General features: G+C 52.8%; 1 protein-coding gene across 1 annotated transcript; it reads right to left on the bottom strand.

Moving 5' to 3' along the window:
- Positions 5479–15659, bottom strand: EEF1G (eukaryotic translation elongation factor 1 gamma). The gene is given in 11 exon segments (XM_005660798.3): positions 5479–5716; positions 5936–6060; positions 6144–6170; positions 6173–6315; positions 9011–9215; positions 9566–9695; positions 12355–12498; positions 13242–13384; positions 13539–13602; positions 14284–14442; positions 15530–15659. Coding segments are annotated over 11 exon segments (1311 nt in total). The 5' UTR covers positions 15542–15659; the 3' UTR covers positions 5479–5557.

Below are 16122 nucleotides of genomic sequence, written 5' to 3'. Positions count from 1 at the left end.
TCCCAGAAAGGAAAGGAAGTGAAGTGTGCAGTCTGCTTGAGGTGTCTTTGCAGGCAGACTTTTTCCCCAGGGATGAGGGCCCTTTGGCACGTGAGCCGGCACGTCAGCCTTAGAAGCACAGGAATTACTGTTACCCCTTCTTTGAGCCACATGGGATCTCCCAGACTCCACACCCCCCTCCCCCATACACACACACACCAGCCCAGAGATGAACATCCCAGCCAAACACCAGGCCCTTCTCCATTGACTTTCATCCATTCCTAATCTGTCATCTGCCCCAGGCCAGTTGAATAGCAAGCTTACTGGGGAATGCTGGGATCCTAACATTTTCAAAGCCATTCTCCAACCCAGACTCCTAACCCAAACTCAAAATAGGAAGCCACGCCAAGGAAAAGTCCTCCTCCTCCAGGTCAACTCAAATCCTAGGCTGTATTTAAACCTCGGGCTTCAAATAAGGAGTTCCTGAATTACTCAGATCGGACAGCCGGGGGATATCTGAAACCCTCCCATTACCCTTGGTCCTAATTGAAATCTTCAGTCCCAAGCAGAACCCGAGTTAAAGCTGATTAGAAAACAAGAGACGCAGGGCTCTGAGTAGAGACTCTGGGAGGTAAGAAGGCAAGGTGGGGGGGCAGGGGGCGGCGGACACACCGGGACAGCTAGAGTCCCAGAGGCACAGAGAGATGACCCGTGAACTGGGGCGGGGGGTGCTGGGGGAGCGAAAAGATAGTAGAAAGGGGGACCCGAGATTAAGGGAAAGAGGTGGCAAAACAGGACTGGATGAGGCCCTGAAGGAAGGAGGGAGGGAGAGAGAGAGGAAAAAAAAGAGCCTGGAGCTGAGCTAGGGGCTGGGTGGATGGACTTGTAAACAGGAGCCGAGGGAGGGAGCTGGAATGAGCGGAGCAGCCAACGCCCCAGCCAGCTCCCCTCCCCAGCAGGGAGCGGGGCGCGGGTCGGGAGGGGCCGGAGAGAGGAACACCAGCCTCCTCGCCCCTTTTTGGGAATCTGCCTTTCTCCCGCCCTTTCCGACTTCCTCGGCTTTTCCCCCCCGGTTCCTGGGGAAGAGGAGACCAGCTGGGGTTTCTCCCCCTCCTCTGCTCACACTTCCCAAGTCCAGTTTAAGGAGATCAGGCTGAGCAGGGAAGGAAGGGCCAAGGCTGCCCAGAGCCTGAGTCACCACATAGTTGAGGTTCCTGTCACTCGAAGTCCCGCCTCTGCTACACCCTGTGCCCTCTGCCCAGCCCAGGACTTGGATCGCTGGGGCCGATCCTGCCCCAGGACTTGCTCCACTTCCACGCTTCTTCCCCGGGTCAGGGCTGCCTTACTTGGGCTGCTGGCAGCCTTGGATACCGCCTTCTCTTCGCTTCCAAAACCTAGTGTGCTCGGCCCACAGCTTTTGAGGGAGGCGCCCTCCCGATGGTTTTAGGAGCAAAAGTGACTCAGTGAGTGGCCGCAAGGACTGGGGAAAGGGGAGCATGCACCCCTGATAAGTCACTTCCCCTCTGCAGTTTCCTTTCAGGTAAAAGGAAGGGACTGCTGGCTGCGGTCTCCCACATTCAGTCAGTCTGAGTCAAAGAGATGGAGCGTTGCTATTGAAGAGTGGGATAAAAGGGGTGTGTCTGCTAACCCCTGTCCTAACAGTAGGAGTGGGCGGGGTAGGGCACAGGCACTGCCACCATAGGGCAGCCAACACCCTAGGCAACTGCGTGACTCAGGCCCGCACAGAGGGTGACTGACGGGAAAGCACCCATGGCTCCCTTGTGAGTCAGGGGAAAACGCGGATCTCCCTGAAGGATGACTGGACAGGGTCCGCTATCACCAACTCTCCCTTACATCTAGAAAGCTTCCGAATCCAGTGTGGGTCCCCACTTCCTTTGATGAGCCCCGGGGCTCACCAGACTGCCTCCCTGGCCTGGCTTCCACTCCTCCTGCCTGGCCTTGGCAACCCCTCCGCCCTCAACGCTGTAGCCCTCCCTGACCCTCCAACAGTTCCCCTCGTTTACCCCTTGGCTCTGCCCATCCTCACTGTCCACCCCCATCCTGGCCGAGCCAGCCAGATGATTGCAAAAGGGCTGAGCCAGCGGGAGAGGCCCTCACATGACAGCTGCTCTTGCTGCAGAGGGGAGGGGGCAGCTGGAAGTAGAGGGAGGCACATTCCATGGGAGATCCGATCAGAAATAGCCCCAAACCCTGAATGACCATCCGGCCCTGGCTCAGCACCACTCCTGCCCATTGTGTAAAACAAAGTAAGGTCAACAGGCTCCCTCTGGAATCCGCAGGAAATCAGGAAAACAAAGGGGCGGGGGCGGCAAAGCCACGGGAGGGGAGGGGGCTTTAAGAATGAAAGTAATCCAGGAACATCTCAAGGTCCAGGGTCGCCTAGAATACCTTGGCCATTGAACCAGCCCCACCTGCCCAAGGTATTATCCCTCCCTCGTCTGAGATTCGAGTGAATAAAGGGCTGCTCCCCAGTGACCCCCATTATCCCCCACTCCACCCATCCCTGGGGTGCCAAGGCACTGGGACACCCTAGTCATTCCACCGGAGTAAAACGACAACCTCCTCTGGGAGTCATGCCAGCCTGATTAGAGCAAACAGACAAGAGCAGGTGGCATAGTTTCTCTAACCTTTCAGGAGCGCCAATATTTTAGCTCCACAGCATTAGGGGAAGAATAGAGAAGGTGGGTACCTCAGAATTACATTCAAACATCCAGGCGACCAAAGTAAGTCGCCCTGGAGGTTACAGTGCCCTGGAGGTACCACTGATGGGGTGAGCCAAGGAAGCCACAACCACCTAAGAAAACCCATCTGATGCACGGAGGGAAAGTTCTGAGTTCTGAGGACACAGTGCCGGTTGCCATGAAAACCAGAGGATTAATTTCTGAAATGACTGGGTGGAGTCTTCAGAGCACTCATTCCTCTCCTTTCAAACAGTCTAGACCCTTCCCCCACCGTTCAAAAGGGGAAGTGGCACATTTGGGGCATGTGGGCAGCTGCTGGAATGGGTCTGACCCAGTGTGAGCAGCAGCTGTCCAGCTCCAGATCCAACCAGGACAAGAAGACAATCCAGGTCTTTCTTGGAAAAACTTTAAAGGCTTTTGACTGTTTAATAAGTGACTTAGGCAAGAGAGCCAACAAAGCTAAAATAGCCACTTTTGACTAGTATCTACTGGTTTATCTCGGCCTCCCATTCACACTCCAGCCTCTGCAAAGATTTTACTGGCAGTCAAATGCACCTCTGAGCCCCAGCCCCATCTCCAGTTTCTCACCCTCCCTTTCTGGAGGCTCTGAGATTCTGCCCAGTATGTGGATGAACTAGTCGCCTCCTTCCCCCATTCTATCCCAGTTCTCCAGGATCGTGCCCTGTCCTCAGCCCCCAACCCACTTACAGCACCAAGGCCCCTCCCTTTCTGCCCTGGGACCCCAGCCACAGCCCGCCGCCCGCCCGCCGCGGATGGGCCCTGGGATGCCACCTCCAGCGTGAGGCACATCGGAAAACGGCCACACAGCAAGGCCCTCATTGGCTTCCAGTGGCGAGTCAGGCGGGACCAGGAGCGCCCCCCGCCCCGCGCTGGGAGGAGCGTGGGGCGGGGAAAGGGGCGGGGCTCCAGCGAGCCATGCAGGGGAGGGGGCCCCAGCCGGATCCTGGAGGGCGCAGTCCGAGTCCCCAGCACGCCGGGGAGTGTGACTCAGGGCTCCCCGGGGCAGGGCGGGGACCGAACCAACTCCAGATGTACTCCCCCCCCCTTCCCCGCCCTACATCTGCTGGAAACTCCGGCTGTTAACCCCTTTCCTGCCTACCCCTGCGGGGCAGAAGCCCTCCCACCCCCACCCCCACCCCCACCTTGGAGGCCAAAATCAAGCCTTCCCGAGGCCGCAATCTCCTTGGGCCTCCCACCCCACCTCCTGTGGCTTGTGGGTCCTGGCCCTCCCCCAAGCGCAGGCCTAGCCTCCTCCAACAACCTGGCTGCACTCCTAGGCAGTTTGGTGCCCAGGCACAGGAGGCAGGACCTGTGGGTGAGTCACTCTTCCTGCAGTAGCAGAGGGAGGCGAGGAGGCGGTCCAGGGCCCCCAGGCTAGAAACCCCCCAGTCCACGTGGGCTGCCAGGCCCGCTGCTGCCCACCCAGAAGGACCGCCTCCCTTTCCCCGGGCTTCTCTTCTCGGGCCTGCCCTCTCAAACCTACTTGCACAGCTCGATCTCTCCTGCCTCAGCTCTGGGGAAGACTAAGGATACCAGGAAGGTCGTGAAGATTACAGGAGCCAAGGAGCAGGGGGTGTGGTGGGACTGGAAGGGGAGTCTGACAGGTTCTGTGAGGCCCCAGCAACCAGCTCAGGGCACACCCTGACCAGCACCCAAGCACCTTTAGATCCTATCCAAGAGGAGCCCAGAACACTCAGAAGCAAAATAGGTAGCAAGTTTGGATCAAATTCAAAACAGAACTACCAGGGAGCAAAATGAGCAAAACCAACCCACCTCTCCCCTGCCCATTTATTCACAGAACCCCAACCGCAGTCAAGGTACCAGCCAGATTACAGCCCCACCACTCAAAAGCTGCCAGCCCCCCACCTGTATCTGCAAAGTTCGCTTTCTTCACCTCCCTAGCCGACACCTCCCCTTGGCTTTGTGCTTGGGCTAGAGATGGGAGAAAAAGCCACAGAAAACCAGACCTGGAGACCAAAGGCAGTCGCGAGTTTGTGCATATGCTCAAAATGTGAATCAAACTAGAGGTTCCCAACTTCACCTGAGCTCTTACATTTACAGGAAGATTTTCAATGCTCTTCAGAAAAGACAATCAGAGCAGAGGCAAGTTCTCTGAAAAGGCTCAAAGGAAAAAAACCAGCAGGGTTGTTAAGCGCCATTTATGACTGCTCTCCATTCCAGGAAGCGGCGGCAGGGCGTGTTGAGGACAAGCTCCGTGACACCCACTGCGTTCAAAATCCTGCCCCCACCACCTAAGAGGTGCGATCACAGGGAAGCTTCTTAAATCTCGGAACCTCACTTTCTGGTTAGAAATCCGGGACATCCCAGAAATGACCCACAGCCAGGTCAGGGCCAATAGGCCAGTATCTTTTCTAGGAAGTCTGTGCCTGGTCTTGCTGCCTGTCGGAAGGACTGACAGGTTGCTGACACACCTCATCTGCACACGGTGCTCTCAGCTCATCAGCAGGCATCTTCTCCCTTCACAGGGAGATCTGGAACCTGATCCCTAGGAATTAAGAGTTACAAAGCCCCATGTCTCCACCTCCCAACTGCACCCAGTCTTTCACAGGTGGGCTAGAAGATGGTCGTCACAGCAGAAGCAGGGGAATTAAAAAAAAAAAAAAAAAAATTCAGAATTGAGGAGAACCCTCTTTCTGCTCTTCTGAAGACGTCTCTGCACAGGGAGGTCCCGCAGGCACAGACAGCGCCTTGCTCCAACATATCTCCTCCCCTTTGAAGAAGCCGTCACCCACAAAGGAAGCGGGACAGAAAAGGGTGCAATGTTCAGTTTCCTTTAATGACCCCCACTCTCCCTGAAGGGCAGAAGCAGGCTGCTAGGCGATGGCAAGAGATGTTCACTTGAAGATCTTGCCCTGATTGAAGGCTTTGCCCACATGCTGGTAGGCCCCCTCCCAGGAAAAGTATTCTCGAACCAGCGTCTGGGTCTCCTCGCTGCCAGGATCCAGTTTCCGCCACGTGTATGACTCGTAGTCCACCTGCCAATCTGGACTCAGCTGGGGAGAAAACGCCAGGTAAGAACCATGTGGTCAGGTTATCAGGCATTGTCCTGCACCCGTCACTTCCAACTCAGATCCCCGCCATCAGAGCCCAGGACTCTGGTGAGCATGAGCTTGACAGCGCCTGCCTGCACACACTCCTTGAACCCCCCCGAACCCCACCTGTATCCTTGCCCCACCTCAAGGAGACAGACTTCTCCCCTGCACCTTCCTCACCGGAAAGGCAAGCTCCTGGCCTCGGAAGACCCAGACTCCAGAAATGGAGCTGCTGTTGTTGGTTCCAAAGAGAATGACACTGGCAAAGGCATTCTTCCTCAGCTTGTCCAATCGCTGGAACATTCCTGAAGGGCAAGGAAGACCATTCAGCCTTTGAAACCACGTCACCTTAGCCTCCCTTCCTCTTCCCAGAGCCACCGCTCCTCACCAGTGATGAGGTTGCAGCTCATGAAGTCTGGGTGAGCTCTTCAGGGAAGCGGTACTCCGAGTACCACAAGGACCAGCCATCCTTATCAAAGTGCTCCCAGAAGTACGGCAGCGCCACAGAGAGTGTGTCCTCGTTGGAGTACTTGCGCTTAAATTCGTCCAACACAAAGGTACTGAATGAGGAAGAAAAGCCAGGTCAAGTGAAGAAGGTCCTACTGAGCCAGGCTAAGAGAAGTTAGGGGTGTTTCCACGCAAATGCACTCCATTAAAGGAAATCACTGGACTGGCAGATGGGCATCACCTTCCAAGCGAGGAGAGCTGGAGGGTATGAACAGGGGCCCAGGGCAATCCCTTGGTCCCTACCTGCACCCTAAGTAATAAGCTAGGCAAGTGCAGGGTAGGAGGGCCCAAGGGAGAGCTGTCCCAAGAAAGGCACGGTGAGCTGCTGCCCCCTGGTGGAGACACGCGGGGAGGACTCCTTTTTTGGTGCCCGCCAGCCTCTCTGGGGCGCTCCCCTGTGAGTCACACACACACAGTTCCTGACTCACCCTAGTCTCTGCCCCCCCAACACACAGGCCTCTTCCGGTTACACACACTACACGTGATGACAGCAATGTAAGCAGCGAACAGTTTCAAAGGCCCTCCTCCCCCCAAACGCTACACCCATGTCCTTTAGTTATTCTTCCCAGAATCAAATTTAGATGGTGAATAACCCTCAGGTTCAGGTTCTTTTTGAGGCAACCCAGAGCACACTGAGCCAAGAACACCAGCATTCATATAGGAGAGGTGCTTACCCGCACTCTGTAGGGTTCTTTCTTTCCAATTATAAAAACACATGCTGACTGAAGAAAACCACTCACAATGCCAGCAAACAAGGTAACTAATTAATATTTTCATGTATTTCCCGCTGATTTTCCAAAGATGGTGCACGTAGTTCTATGTCTTACAGAGTTTGCTCATTTACTACTGCCTGGCCATCTGAGAATGTTCTGCAAATGTTTTAATGGCTAAATAATCAATCTTCTACTGCATGAATGCGCCATAAACCTATTAACTCCCCCCCACTGAATGTTTAATTGGTTCAAGTATTCATGAGTATAAATAATGTCAGCAAACCCTGGAGTCAGAGACTGTTACCTTCCATCACAGTGTAACAAAGTTTCCTTCCAAAATGCACATCAGAGACCCCTCTGAGGAGCTTTTTCACACCTCAACCACCCAAGAAGTGGGGCTGGGGAGATCTTCTCCACCCCCTCCTTAACTGTTTGAACTTTATTCATGAACTTTATTCATGACCATGTGTCCATTGCCCCCCACCCCAAACTGACCACGGGCTCTAACAGCTCCGGAAACAAGTTTGGCTGGAAGGCCTTAAAAAGAACTAAAATAACCTGGGACAAATGAGTCTCCTCTTTTTGAAGGCATCACCTCTGAGTCATTAAGAATCCTGGGAAGTCATCTTGGCAGCCCAGGAGAGCACCACGGTGATGCAACAAGGGTGTTAATAACCATGCCCAGGAGCTCTCCTGTGGCACAGCAGGTTAAGGACTTGGCATTGTCGCTGCTGTGGTGCGGGTTCGACCCCTGGCCCGGAAACTTCCACATGCCGTGGGAATAGCTAAACACACACACACACACACTCCCCAAAGTGATACGAAAAATGCACAGCTTATTAAAGATTTTAAAGTTTACTGCCTGGACTGTACACACCTGATATATGTGAAAATCCCTAGCTAATAATTTCAGTGTCCAAGTTACAACAGCATAAATAACGTGGGCTGCTTATCACAGCTTCCTTACACATAGCAAAAGTCCTGCTCGCTCCTGACCTGCCCCTGTGCTAGATTCACGGTAAACCACTTTGATTCAGGAAGAAATACATCTGTTCACAGCAGCTGTGTTAGGAGCCTTCTTGTACAAAGTGCCCAGGAGGAAGAGCTCGCAGCTACACCCCATGTTGCCCCCAAATGGGGAAGCAGTGACTCCTGCTGTCACCGCCCAGCACCATGGTGTCTGCTGTTTACAACTGGGCACGCTTACACCCACTGCCAGCGGCCACTTCATCCCCCACTCGAACCGCTATAAAACAGGAGGCTCACACATGGCTGCACCCAACAGACCATCCAGTGATGGGACAGATGGCTTTGGGAAAGGCAGAGTGGGAGAACAAAAGGAGAGAGAAAGCGAGCTAAGTGATGCATCCATGGAAGAGAGTTCTTCTAAGTGACTTGGAGCGGTGACTAAATAGAGATTTTGATGGCAGAGAACTGGGTATCCCACTTTCTTTCACAACTAAAAACCTCCCCTTTAAAGAGGATACCTACAGCCACCCATCTACTTCCTTCTCCTCGAGGGGCATAACTCCCCCAGTCTGGGAAATAAACCAGTCAGGGACTGCCTTTCTCTTAATGAGCAATTTTTATACAGGTGGATACATGGAAACAGCAAGACAATCAAAGGGGGCTGAGGTGATGTCTGCGACCTCAGCAAAGCCAGCCCAGCAGGGCAGATGCCGGGCTCTCTGCACTGCCTTCCTCCCCACACCCTCACCGTGTTAGTTCCGAACCACCTCAACTCTCAACAAGCACACAGGACTTAGCACTGAATTCTGGGTCTGTCTGCTTTCTTTGCTGGAAAGGGAGTGCTAAGAGTCCCAAATACCAGGCGCATTCGGAACTCGGTGTCTACCTTCAAAGTTCACCCAATTCTTGATGATAAAGTCAAGAAGTTACTTTATCTGCAGCAAAACTACATCTCTCAATCTTGTATGGACAACCTGCAACCCTAGGCCCTGGGAGTACAAGGGGGACACACAGGGGAGCACAGGCCTTCCTGGGCCCCATGCCCCCTACCCTCCAACATCCATACCTCTTGGGTAGGTGAGCAAAGGGATCCTTGGCCTTGGGCTCAGCAGCCAGCGCCTGCTCACACTCGTCCAGCTCCTCCTCAGGAGCAGGAGCAGCTGCCTTCTTCTCCTCTTTCCGCTCAGCCTGGGGCTTCTGCTTCTCTTCTCGAGAACCTTTCTCTTTCCGTGGGGTGTCCTTTTTAGGCTGACTCTCTGCAAACTTTTTAGCTGATGCAAAGGAAGGGAGAAAAATCACAGTCTGGCCACTTTCAGATCCTCCCAGACCAGGCACAAGGAGAGTGATGGAGATAAAGTGCCGGGTGGGACGGCTACGGGGCCTGGACTCCACTGCACATCCTCGAGCAAGAACGCAACCCTCAGCAACGAATACCTACGCGTCGCAATTCCACACACTGACACAAAGGAGAGTATGTGCGTGTATAAAATATTAGTTGCTACTTGGGACGCCCTACATTCTATGGGTCCACAGAACCCAAAAGCTAGACAGGAAGGCAAGGGGTTAAGAGCGAGCAAAGCAGCCCCTGACCCTGGGCACATGCTCCTCTACCTCGACTTACCATCAAACTGGGCCATCTTCTCACAGAGCTTCACCTCCCCCAAGACAGCCCGGAACTGGGGCTGGTTAATGCAGGTGAGGAACCAGCGGTTGGTATTGGGGAAGGCCTGGCGGAAAGAAGGCTCCAGGACCTGCCGGGATGCGGGAGTGGACACAGTCAGTGGAGGGAAAGATCTTGAAGCGTTTCGAGCCAGAGACAGAGAGACCCTTGTTTCTTTCTACGCCAAAGCTCCGGCTTCGCTTCAGCCCCCAGACCCCACCTATCCCTGGAGGGCCGTGTCCTTTTACCCTCCTGAGCTCTTTGCTGCAGTCCAAGCCAATGTAACAGGTGCCTGGTCCCATGCTCCATTCACCACGAATCTACTTGGAAGGAATATTTCTCTCAGGCCTTACTCCTTTTACCACGCCACTTCATACCTACCATCTCGAGCGTCAATAAAATCTTAAGGAGTTCCCGTCGTGGCGCAGTGGTTAACGAATCCGAGTACGAACCATGAGGTTGCGGGTTCGGTCCCTGCCCTTGCTCAGTGGGCTGACGATCTGGCGTTGTCGTGAGCCCTGGTATAGGTTGCAGACTCGGCTCGGATCTTACATTGCTGTGGCTCTGGCATGGGCCGGTGGCTGCAGCTCTTATCAGACCCCTAGCCTGGGAACCTCCATATGCCACGGGAGTGGCCCAAGAAATGGCAAAAAGACAAAATAAATAAATAAATAAATAAAAAATAAAATCTTAAAATTTGGGACCAAGAAAGAGCTATCGACTACTCGTTTTGCCAAATACTGAAAACTATCTATACCAAATACATGATGGGTGAGAGATATACTATGTGTATCATCAAACTTCTGAAAGTAAATAATGTTCAACAGCAAAAGAAATTTCAGTACAACAGATAGACCTTACACTCAGCTTCATGAAAAAGTCATTTTTTCAGTTTGCCAAGCTCAGGGCTGGTTCTACAGCACTTGTGCTCAAATTCTACTCTACAACTCCCTAGCTATATGATCTTGGCAAGTTATATTTTCTCCAACCCACGCAACAAACAAAAAATTCCACTTCGGTCCCTGTAAGGTGTTGGCACAGGCTCTGATACACAGCAGGTGTTTTTTCTTTGCTATTATCACCTAACTGTTCTGGACCAGCAGCAATTCAAGAGCTGCTGTTTAGGAACCAGCAACATGCCACTCCCTCCACCAAGCAGGCCAGGATTGAACCCGCGCTATAGCAGTGACCCGAGCTGCTGCAGTGAAACACCGCATCCTTAACCCACTGCACCACAAGAGAACTCCACAGACCTACTCAACCTCGACAGTGATTACTACCACCCTGGCTTTATAGCTGGCACAGGGGAAAATCAAGACCAAAGGAATTCTCTCTCACTCACTCACAAAAACGCACACCCACCCACCTATAACCAGTAAGCCATGAACTGATCCAGGTCTGTCTCCAAAGATCCTGACACTCAAACTACCACTCCTACCTCTGTCTTCACAACTAAGCACAACTGGGCTTCTCAAGAAACATGGGGACAAACGAAACATGTTAGCTGCCAAACAGAAACTCAACAGTACAAAACTTCTCAGAAGAGAAAGCAATTGTGGCTTAAGAAGTAGGGTAGGGGGTCTGAGGAAGGGAAAGAGAACCAGATACTTTTTTTTTCTTTTTGCATTTTCTAGGGCCGCTTCCCACGGCACATGGAGGTTCCCAGGCTAGGGGTCTAATCGGAGCTGTAACTGCCGATCTACGCCAGAGCCACAGCAACATGGGATCCGAGCCGCGTCTGCGACCTATACCACAGCTCATGGCAATGCCGGATCCTTAACCCGCTGAGCAAGGCCAGGGATCGAACCCGCAACCTCATGGTTCCTCGTCGGATTGTTAACCACTGCACCACGACGGGAATTCCCAGACATGACTTTCTTGACATAAGAGAAGCCATTTTTGGCCTACACCATTTTGCAATCTGAACCTGGCTGTAATGCTTGCTCCCAAATATATCTTAGTTATTAAGGACCTTAAGGCAACAAAAGGATGCAGAAAACAAGTGTTTATCAAGAGAAGCAACAGCAGCAAAGAGACAGTGTATCAGTCTTCCAGGCAAACACTGGCCTGAAGCGCCAGATCACCAGGTCAACTGGAGCATAAGGGATGACCATAACGACCTTTCCCCACCCTCGAGACTTCCATCAACTAACGCCTGGACTCCGCCAACCACCTGAGCCCCCATCACGAGTATGCGTGTACCCTCAGCTTAAACTCCAATTTTGCTGTTGGGAAAGATCCACGGTGTTTTCCTTACTTGCTGCAGGTAATAAATCTTCTGATCTTTGGCTTGGTTGTATCTTTTGGCTCGACGCCCTTAAGAGGTGAGCCCAGGGAGTTCCCTCTGTGGCGCAGCAGAAACAAATCCGACTGATACCCATGAGGATGAGGGTTCGATCCCTGGCCTTGCTCGGTGGGCTGGGAATCCAGCATTGCCTTGAGCTGTGGACACAGGACGTGGCTCAGATCCTGAGTTGCTATGGCTGTGGCATTGGCAGAGCTGTAGCTCCAATGTGACCCCTAGCCTGGGAATTTCCATACACCTTGGGTGTGGCCCTAAAAAGAAAAGGAAAAAAAAAAAAAGAGGTGAGCCCAGTTTTCCAGGATCAGTAGTACTCAATCCTGGAACTGCTAAGGATGGTTACCTCAGACTCCCTCACACCAGCAGAACACGGGGTAACTTGGCAAGCTTCTCACTTTTTCTAACCCCCACCTGCCCTCTGCCAACACAGATTCTTCAGAAACTTCACCTGTTTGTAGAGCCACAACAGGGTGCAGACAACTGTGATGTCAGCCAGCGTCACACGTTCGCCCACCAGAAAAGTCCTCGTCTTCAAGTGAGCATCCAGCAGCCCCAGAACTCGCCTCACCTCATCCTTTGCATTCTCTGTGGCCTGTTGGTGTAAAATGACTCAACTTAGCAGTGGGAACCAACCCCTGTCCTCGCCCTCCTCCCCCAATGAGAGAACTAAGCAGTTACTGCAGTGAGTCCTGGCTCATTTCACATGTATCAGAAATGAAGCTGTCAATGGAGTTCCCATCGTGGCGCAGTGGTTAACGAATCTGACTAGAACCATGAAGTTGCGGGTTCAATCCCTGGCCTTGCTCAGTGGGTTGGGGATCCAGCGTTACCATGAGCTGTGGTGTAGGTCGCAGACGCGGCCTGGCTCTGGCGTAGGCTGGCAGCTACAGCTCCTGTTCGACCCCTAGCCTAGGAACCTCCATATGCCACAGGTGTGGCCCTAAAAAGACAAAAAAAAAAAAAGAAAGAAAAGAAGCTGTTAATGTTAAATTTCTTCACAGTGCAGTCTGGCTTCATGTCCCAAGGTATGGATCACTGTTGCGTATCTTTGAATTTTACAAGGAACTTTAGAGGTCATCTGGTCTAACCACTCCCTACCATTTGCTATAAACTTTCTACAGCAGAAACCCCTCGTCTGACCAGATGTCCCACTTCCACTGGGTCCACCTGACAAAGAATCCAGATACCACCAACAGCCCGGTGTTCCAAGCTCACACCCCAAGGATTGGGTATTTATTACCCACATATTCTGGGCACTGCCGTTCTTCAACTTTGAAGCTTTCGCATTCCCTGATATGGCCCTCGGTTTCTCCCCAAGTGCCCAGGCTCGCTCACCTGCTTGTTGTAGTGCATGATGCCCAAGGTGGGGAACACCCAGGTACTGGCGGGGGGCACGATGTCGCTATCGGCAAAGCTCACCCACTGCACCACCTGGGCTGCTGCCTCAGGAGTACTTCCCCGCAGCTCCTCGTTGCTCACTGCAGAGGCGGAACGCAGAGGTCAGAACTTTGGGATTATGCCAAAACCAATCCAAGCCCTGAAAATTCGTCTCCTTGTCCTCCAGCTCCCCTCACCCTCTCCTACACCCTGTCACCTCCAGACCCTCCCATTCCCACAGCCACTGCAAATTACCGTAGTAGGCAATGGCATTGCTCTCGAACACACAGAATCCATCGTCACCCTCAAATGCTGGAACCTGGGGACAAAGCAGTCAAAAGCAAAATAAACGGCCGTCTCTCAAGCCCAGGAACTGAACGGTGTTGAAGAAAAGCTTTTATAGAAGCTGACAACCTTTGCTCCTGATGCTAACTGAAAACTCAGGAACCAATACCATTTGCCATCTCTGACAATGTGAACTCACGTAAGAAACCCAAAAAACTTAGGTTTACTGTATATTTGTGTAAAATCCCTCAATCAAATTAACAAGTCGTTTTATCAATCAAATAAACCAAAGAAATCAAGCCTTTTATCTCTTATTATTCAAAGTATTACGGTTCTCCCCCACTGCAATCCATCTCCTCAACACTTAGCATGGTTATTCATGGTGACTTCCCCATCTCTGAAAGCCTCCCGGCGCAACGATTCTGCTTACCGTAGATATCTCATCTATTTGCACTGAAACCAGTCAAAACCCACCCTCTCCCACAAGACAAAGCAGCCTATGAATTTTAAAGGCAGCTCTGAACGATTTCTAACTACATAGAAAGCACAATTATCTCAAAATAAAAATCTTTTAAAGAATCTTGATATGTAGAAATAAACACACAAAAACCACGGAAAGCTCCCTTTTAACGATGGAGGCCATCTCCAGAGTGACACAACCTCGGTTCTTCTTGGATTCTGAGGACTAAAGTCCCCTCTCCACTTCCCTACTCACCTTACCGGCAGGAAATTTACGGAGAAATTCGGGGGTGTGGTTGGTTTGGCCAAAATGGAAGTGGGGTGGTGCGGAGAGCACGCGGACCTGAGCCCCGCTGTACTGAGCGGCAATGAGGGCTTTGAAGGCCCTCCAGTTTTCAGGATATGTGTACAGGGTCTGCAGGGAGAAGATGGGGAAAACGTTAATGACCAGAAGGGTCCCAGTCCTAAATGCTATCAGAAAATGACTCCCCTGAGCAACCCCAGTCTGCTCCAACTCAACTCTTTTACCCCCTCTGGTGCACCAGATTCTTCAGTATCTGCTGTCGTGTGTAATCAGAGTCCTCCGAAATACCAAACAGAACTACACACCAACTGCTAAATAAAGCTTGTTGACAGAGTTGACCTTCCCTAAGGACGACTCTAGAAGCATTCTCTTCCCCTCAAATACATCTCCAAGAAATCCACAGCTTCTAGCTTCCTCCGACTCCATCTGCTGACATACACACACCCCTCCCTTCCCAGAGCCCTGGTTCATTCATTCACGGTTACCCAGCGCCTGCCTTACTCCACTGCGGAGCCGCTCGCCTTTCAAAAGCATCACTCTTGTTTCCAAGACACACACACCGACCAAGACATTTCCAAGTCCCCCCTCGGAAGAGCCGCCGGAGAGACCGAATGGCATCTTCTCTTCCTAAGTCAACTTGGTCTCCCTATAAAACGATGAGCCATCCCTCCGGTCCTGTCCCGCCGTTGAGTTTCCCTAGTGGTGCCTTGTCTCCTTCTATTAATCTGGCCAGCAGGGTCCAGGTGGTCTGACTCCACCGTCCGGAGGCTCTTCCCGCTCCCAAACCTCCCTGCCGGACGACCCAGAACCTTGGTCAGCCGCACCTGCCCACAAAGACCCTCTTCTTCACTCTGTCCCTGGTGTTGCCCCACAAAACGGTCGCAAAAGTTCTGTCAACCTGCCCGATCCCACGTCTCGAGGCGGCAATGAACCCGAACCCCTTTCTCAGTCCCCAGACGGCCAGGATCCGGCATCCCTTTTCTCCTCTACCCCAGACCCTTCCACCTCTTTGGCCTCCGAGAGCCCCAGCCTCAGTTCCCCTCCGGGGCCTGGAAGCCCCTCTCTCTAATAGTACGGTCTCTAGACCCAGGATCAGTTCCCCACTCGGCTCCAAAACCTCTATGACACTGCTGGCCCTACTGAGGCAGCGGATGGCGTCGGATACGGTGACCTGGATCGCCAGAGCCGGCAAACTTACCCCGGCCGCCATGGTGATTCCGCAGAGAAAGGGGGTGGGGCTCTCTGCGCTGCCGCAAAGTAAGCCGTCAGGGAGAGAAGGGAGGGGGGAAGGGGAGAGCCGTGGAGAAACAGCAGCCGTAAAGCGAGGACGGCATAGAGGGCATACGCACGACAGTTCGGTGTCCCGCGGCCGCTGAATGGAAAAAGAAGGGGGTGGGGCCTGCCGGCTAGCGCGGAAAAAGCTCGCGCCTGCGCAGTGCGGCATGGCCAATTCGCGTCCTGAGGTGGCAGCAGAAGGCGCGGAGGGAGGCGGGGACTGTGAGAACGAGCTGGAAAGCCGCCCCTTAGTAGCAACGTGGCACAGCTGCCAGCCCAGCGTCGCGTTCCTTGAAGCTCGAGGTAATTTGATGGCGCCAGATCCCTAACATCGTGATTGTGTGACATTCACAGGAGCGGAAACAACTGCGTGGAGGTCTCGGGGTGCCACGTTCTTTCTAAAGAAGTTATACATCTAACCGGAAGCCAAGTCTGAAACCCTCTGTAAAAGTGAGGGGTTTTGGGGATATTTTTTCCCATTAAACTACTTTGAAGCTCAGGGATGCTATTACTGCA

Source organism: Sus scrofa, chromosome 2 (assembly GCF_000003025.6).
Source record: "Sus scrofa isolate TJ Tabasco breed Duroc chromosome 2, Sscrofa11.1, whole genome shotgun sequence".
Lineage (NCBI taxonomy): Eukaryota > Metazoa > Chordata > Mammalia > Artiodactyla > Suidae > Sus > Sus scrofa.
This window is presented reverse-complemented; position numbering and strand designations above follow the sequence as displayed.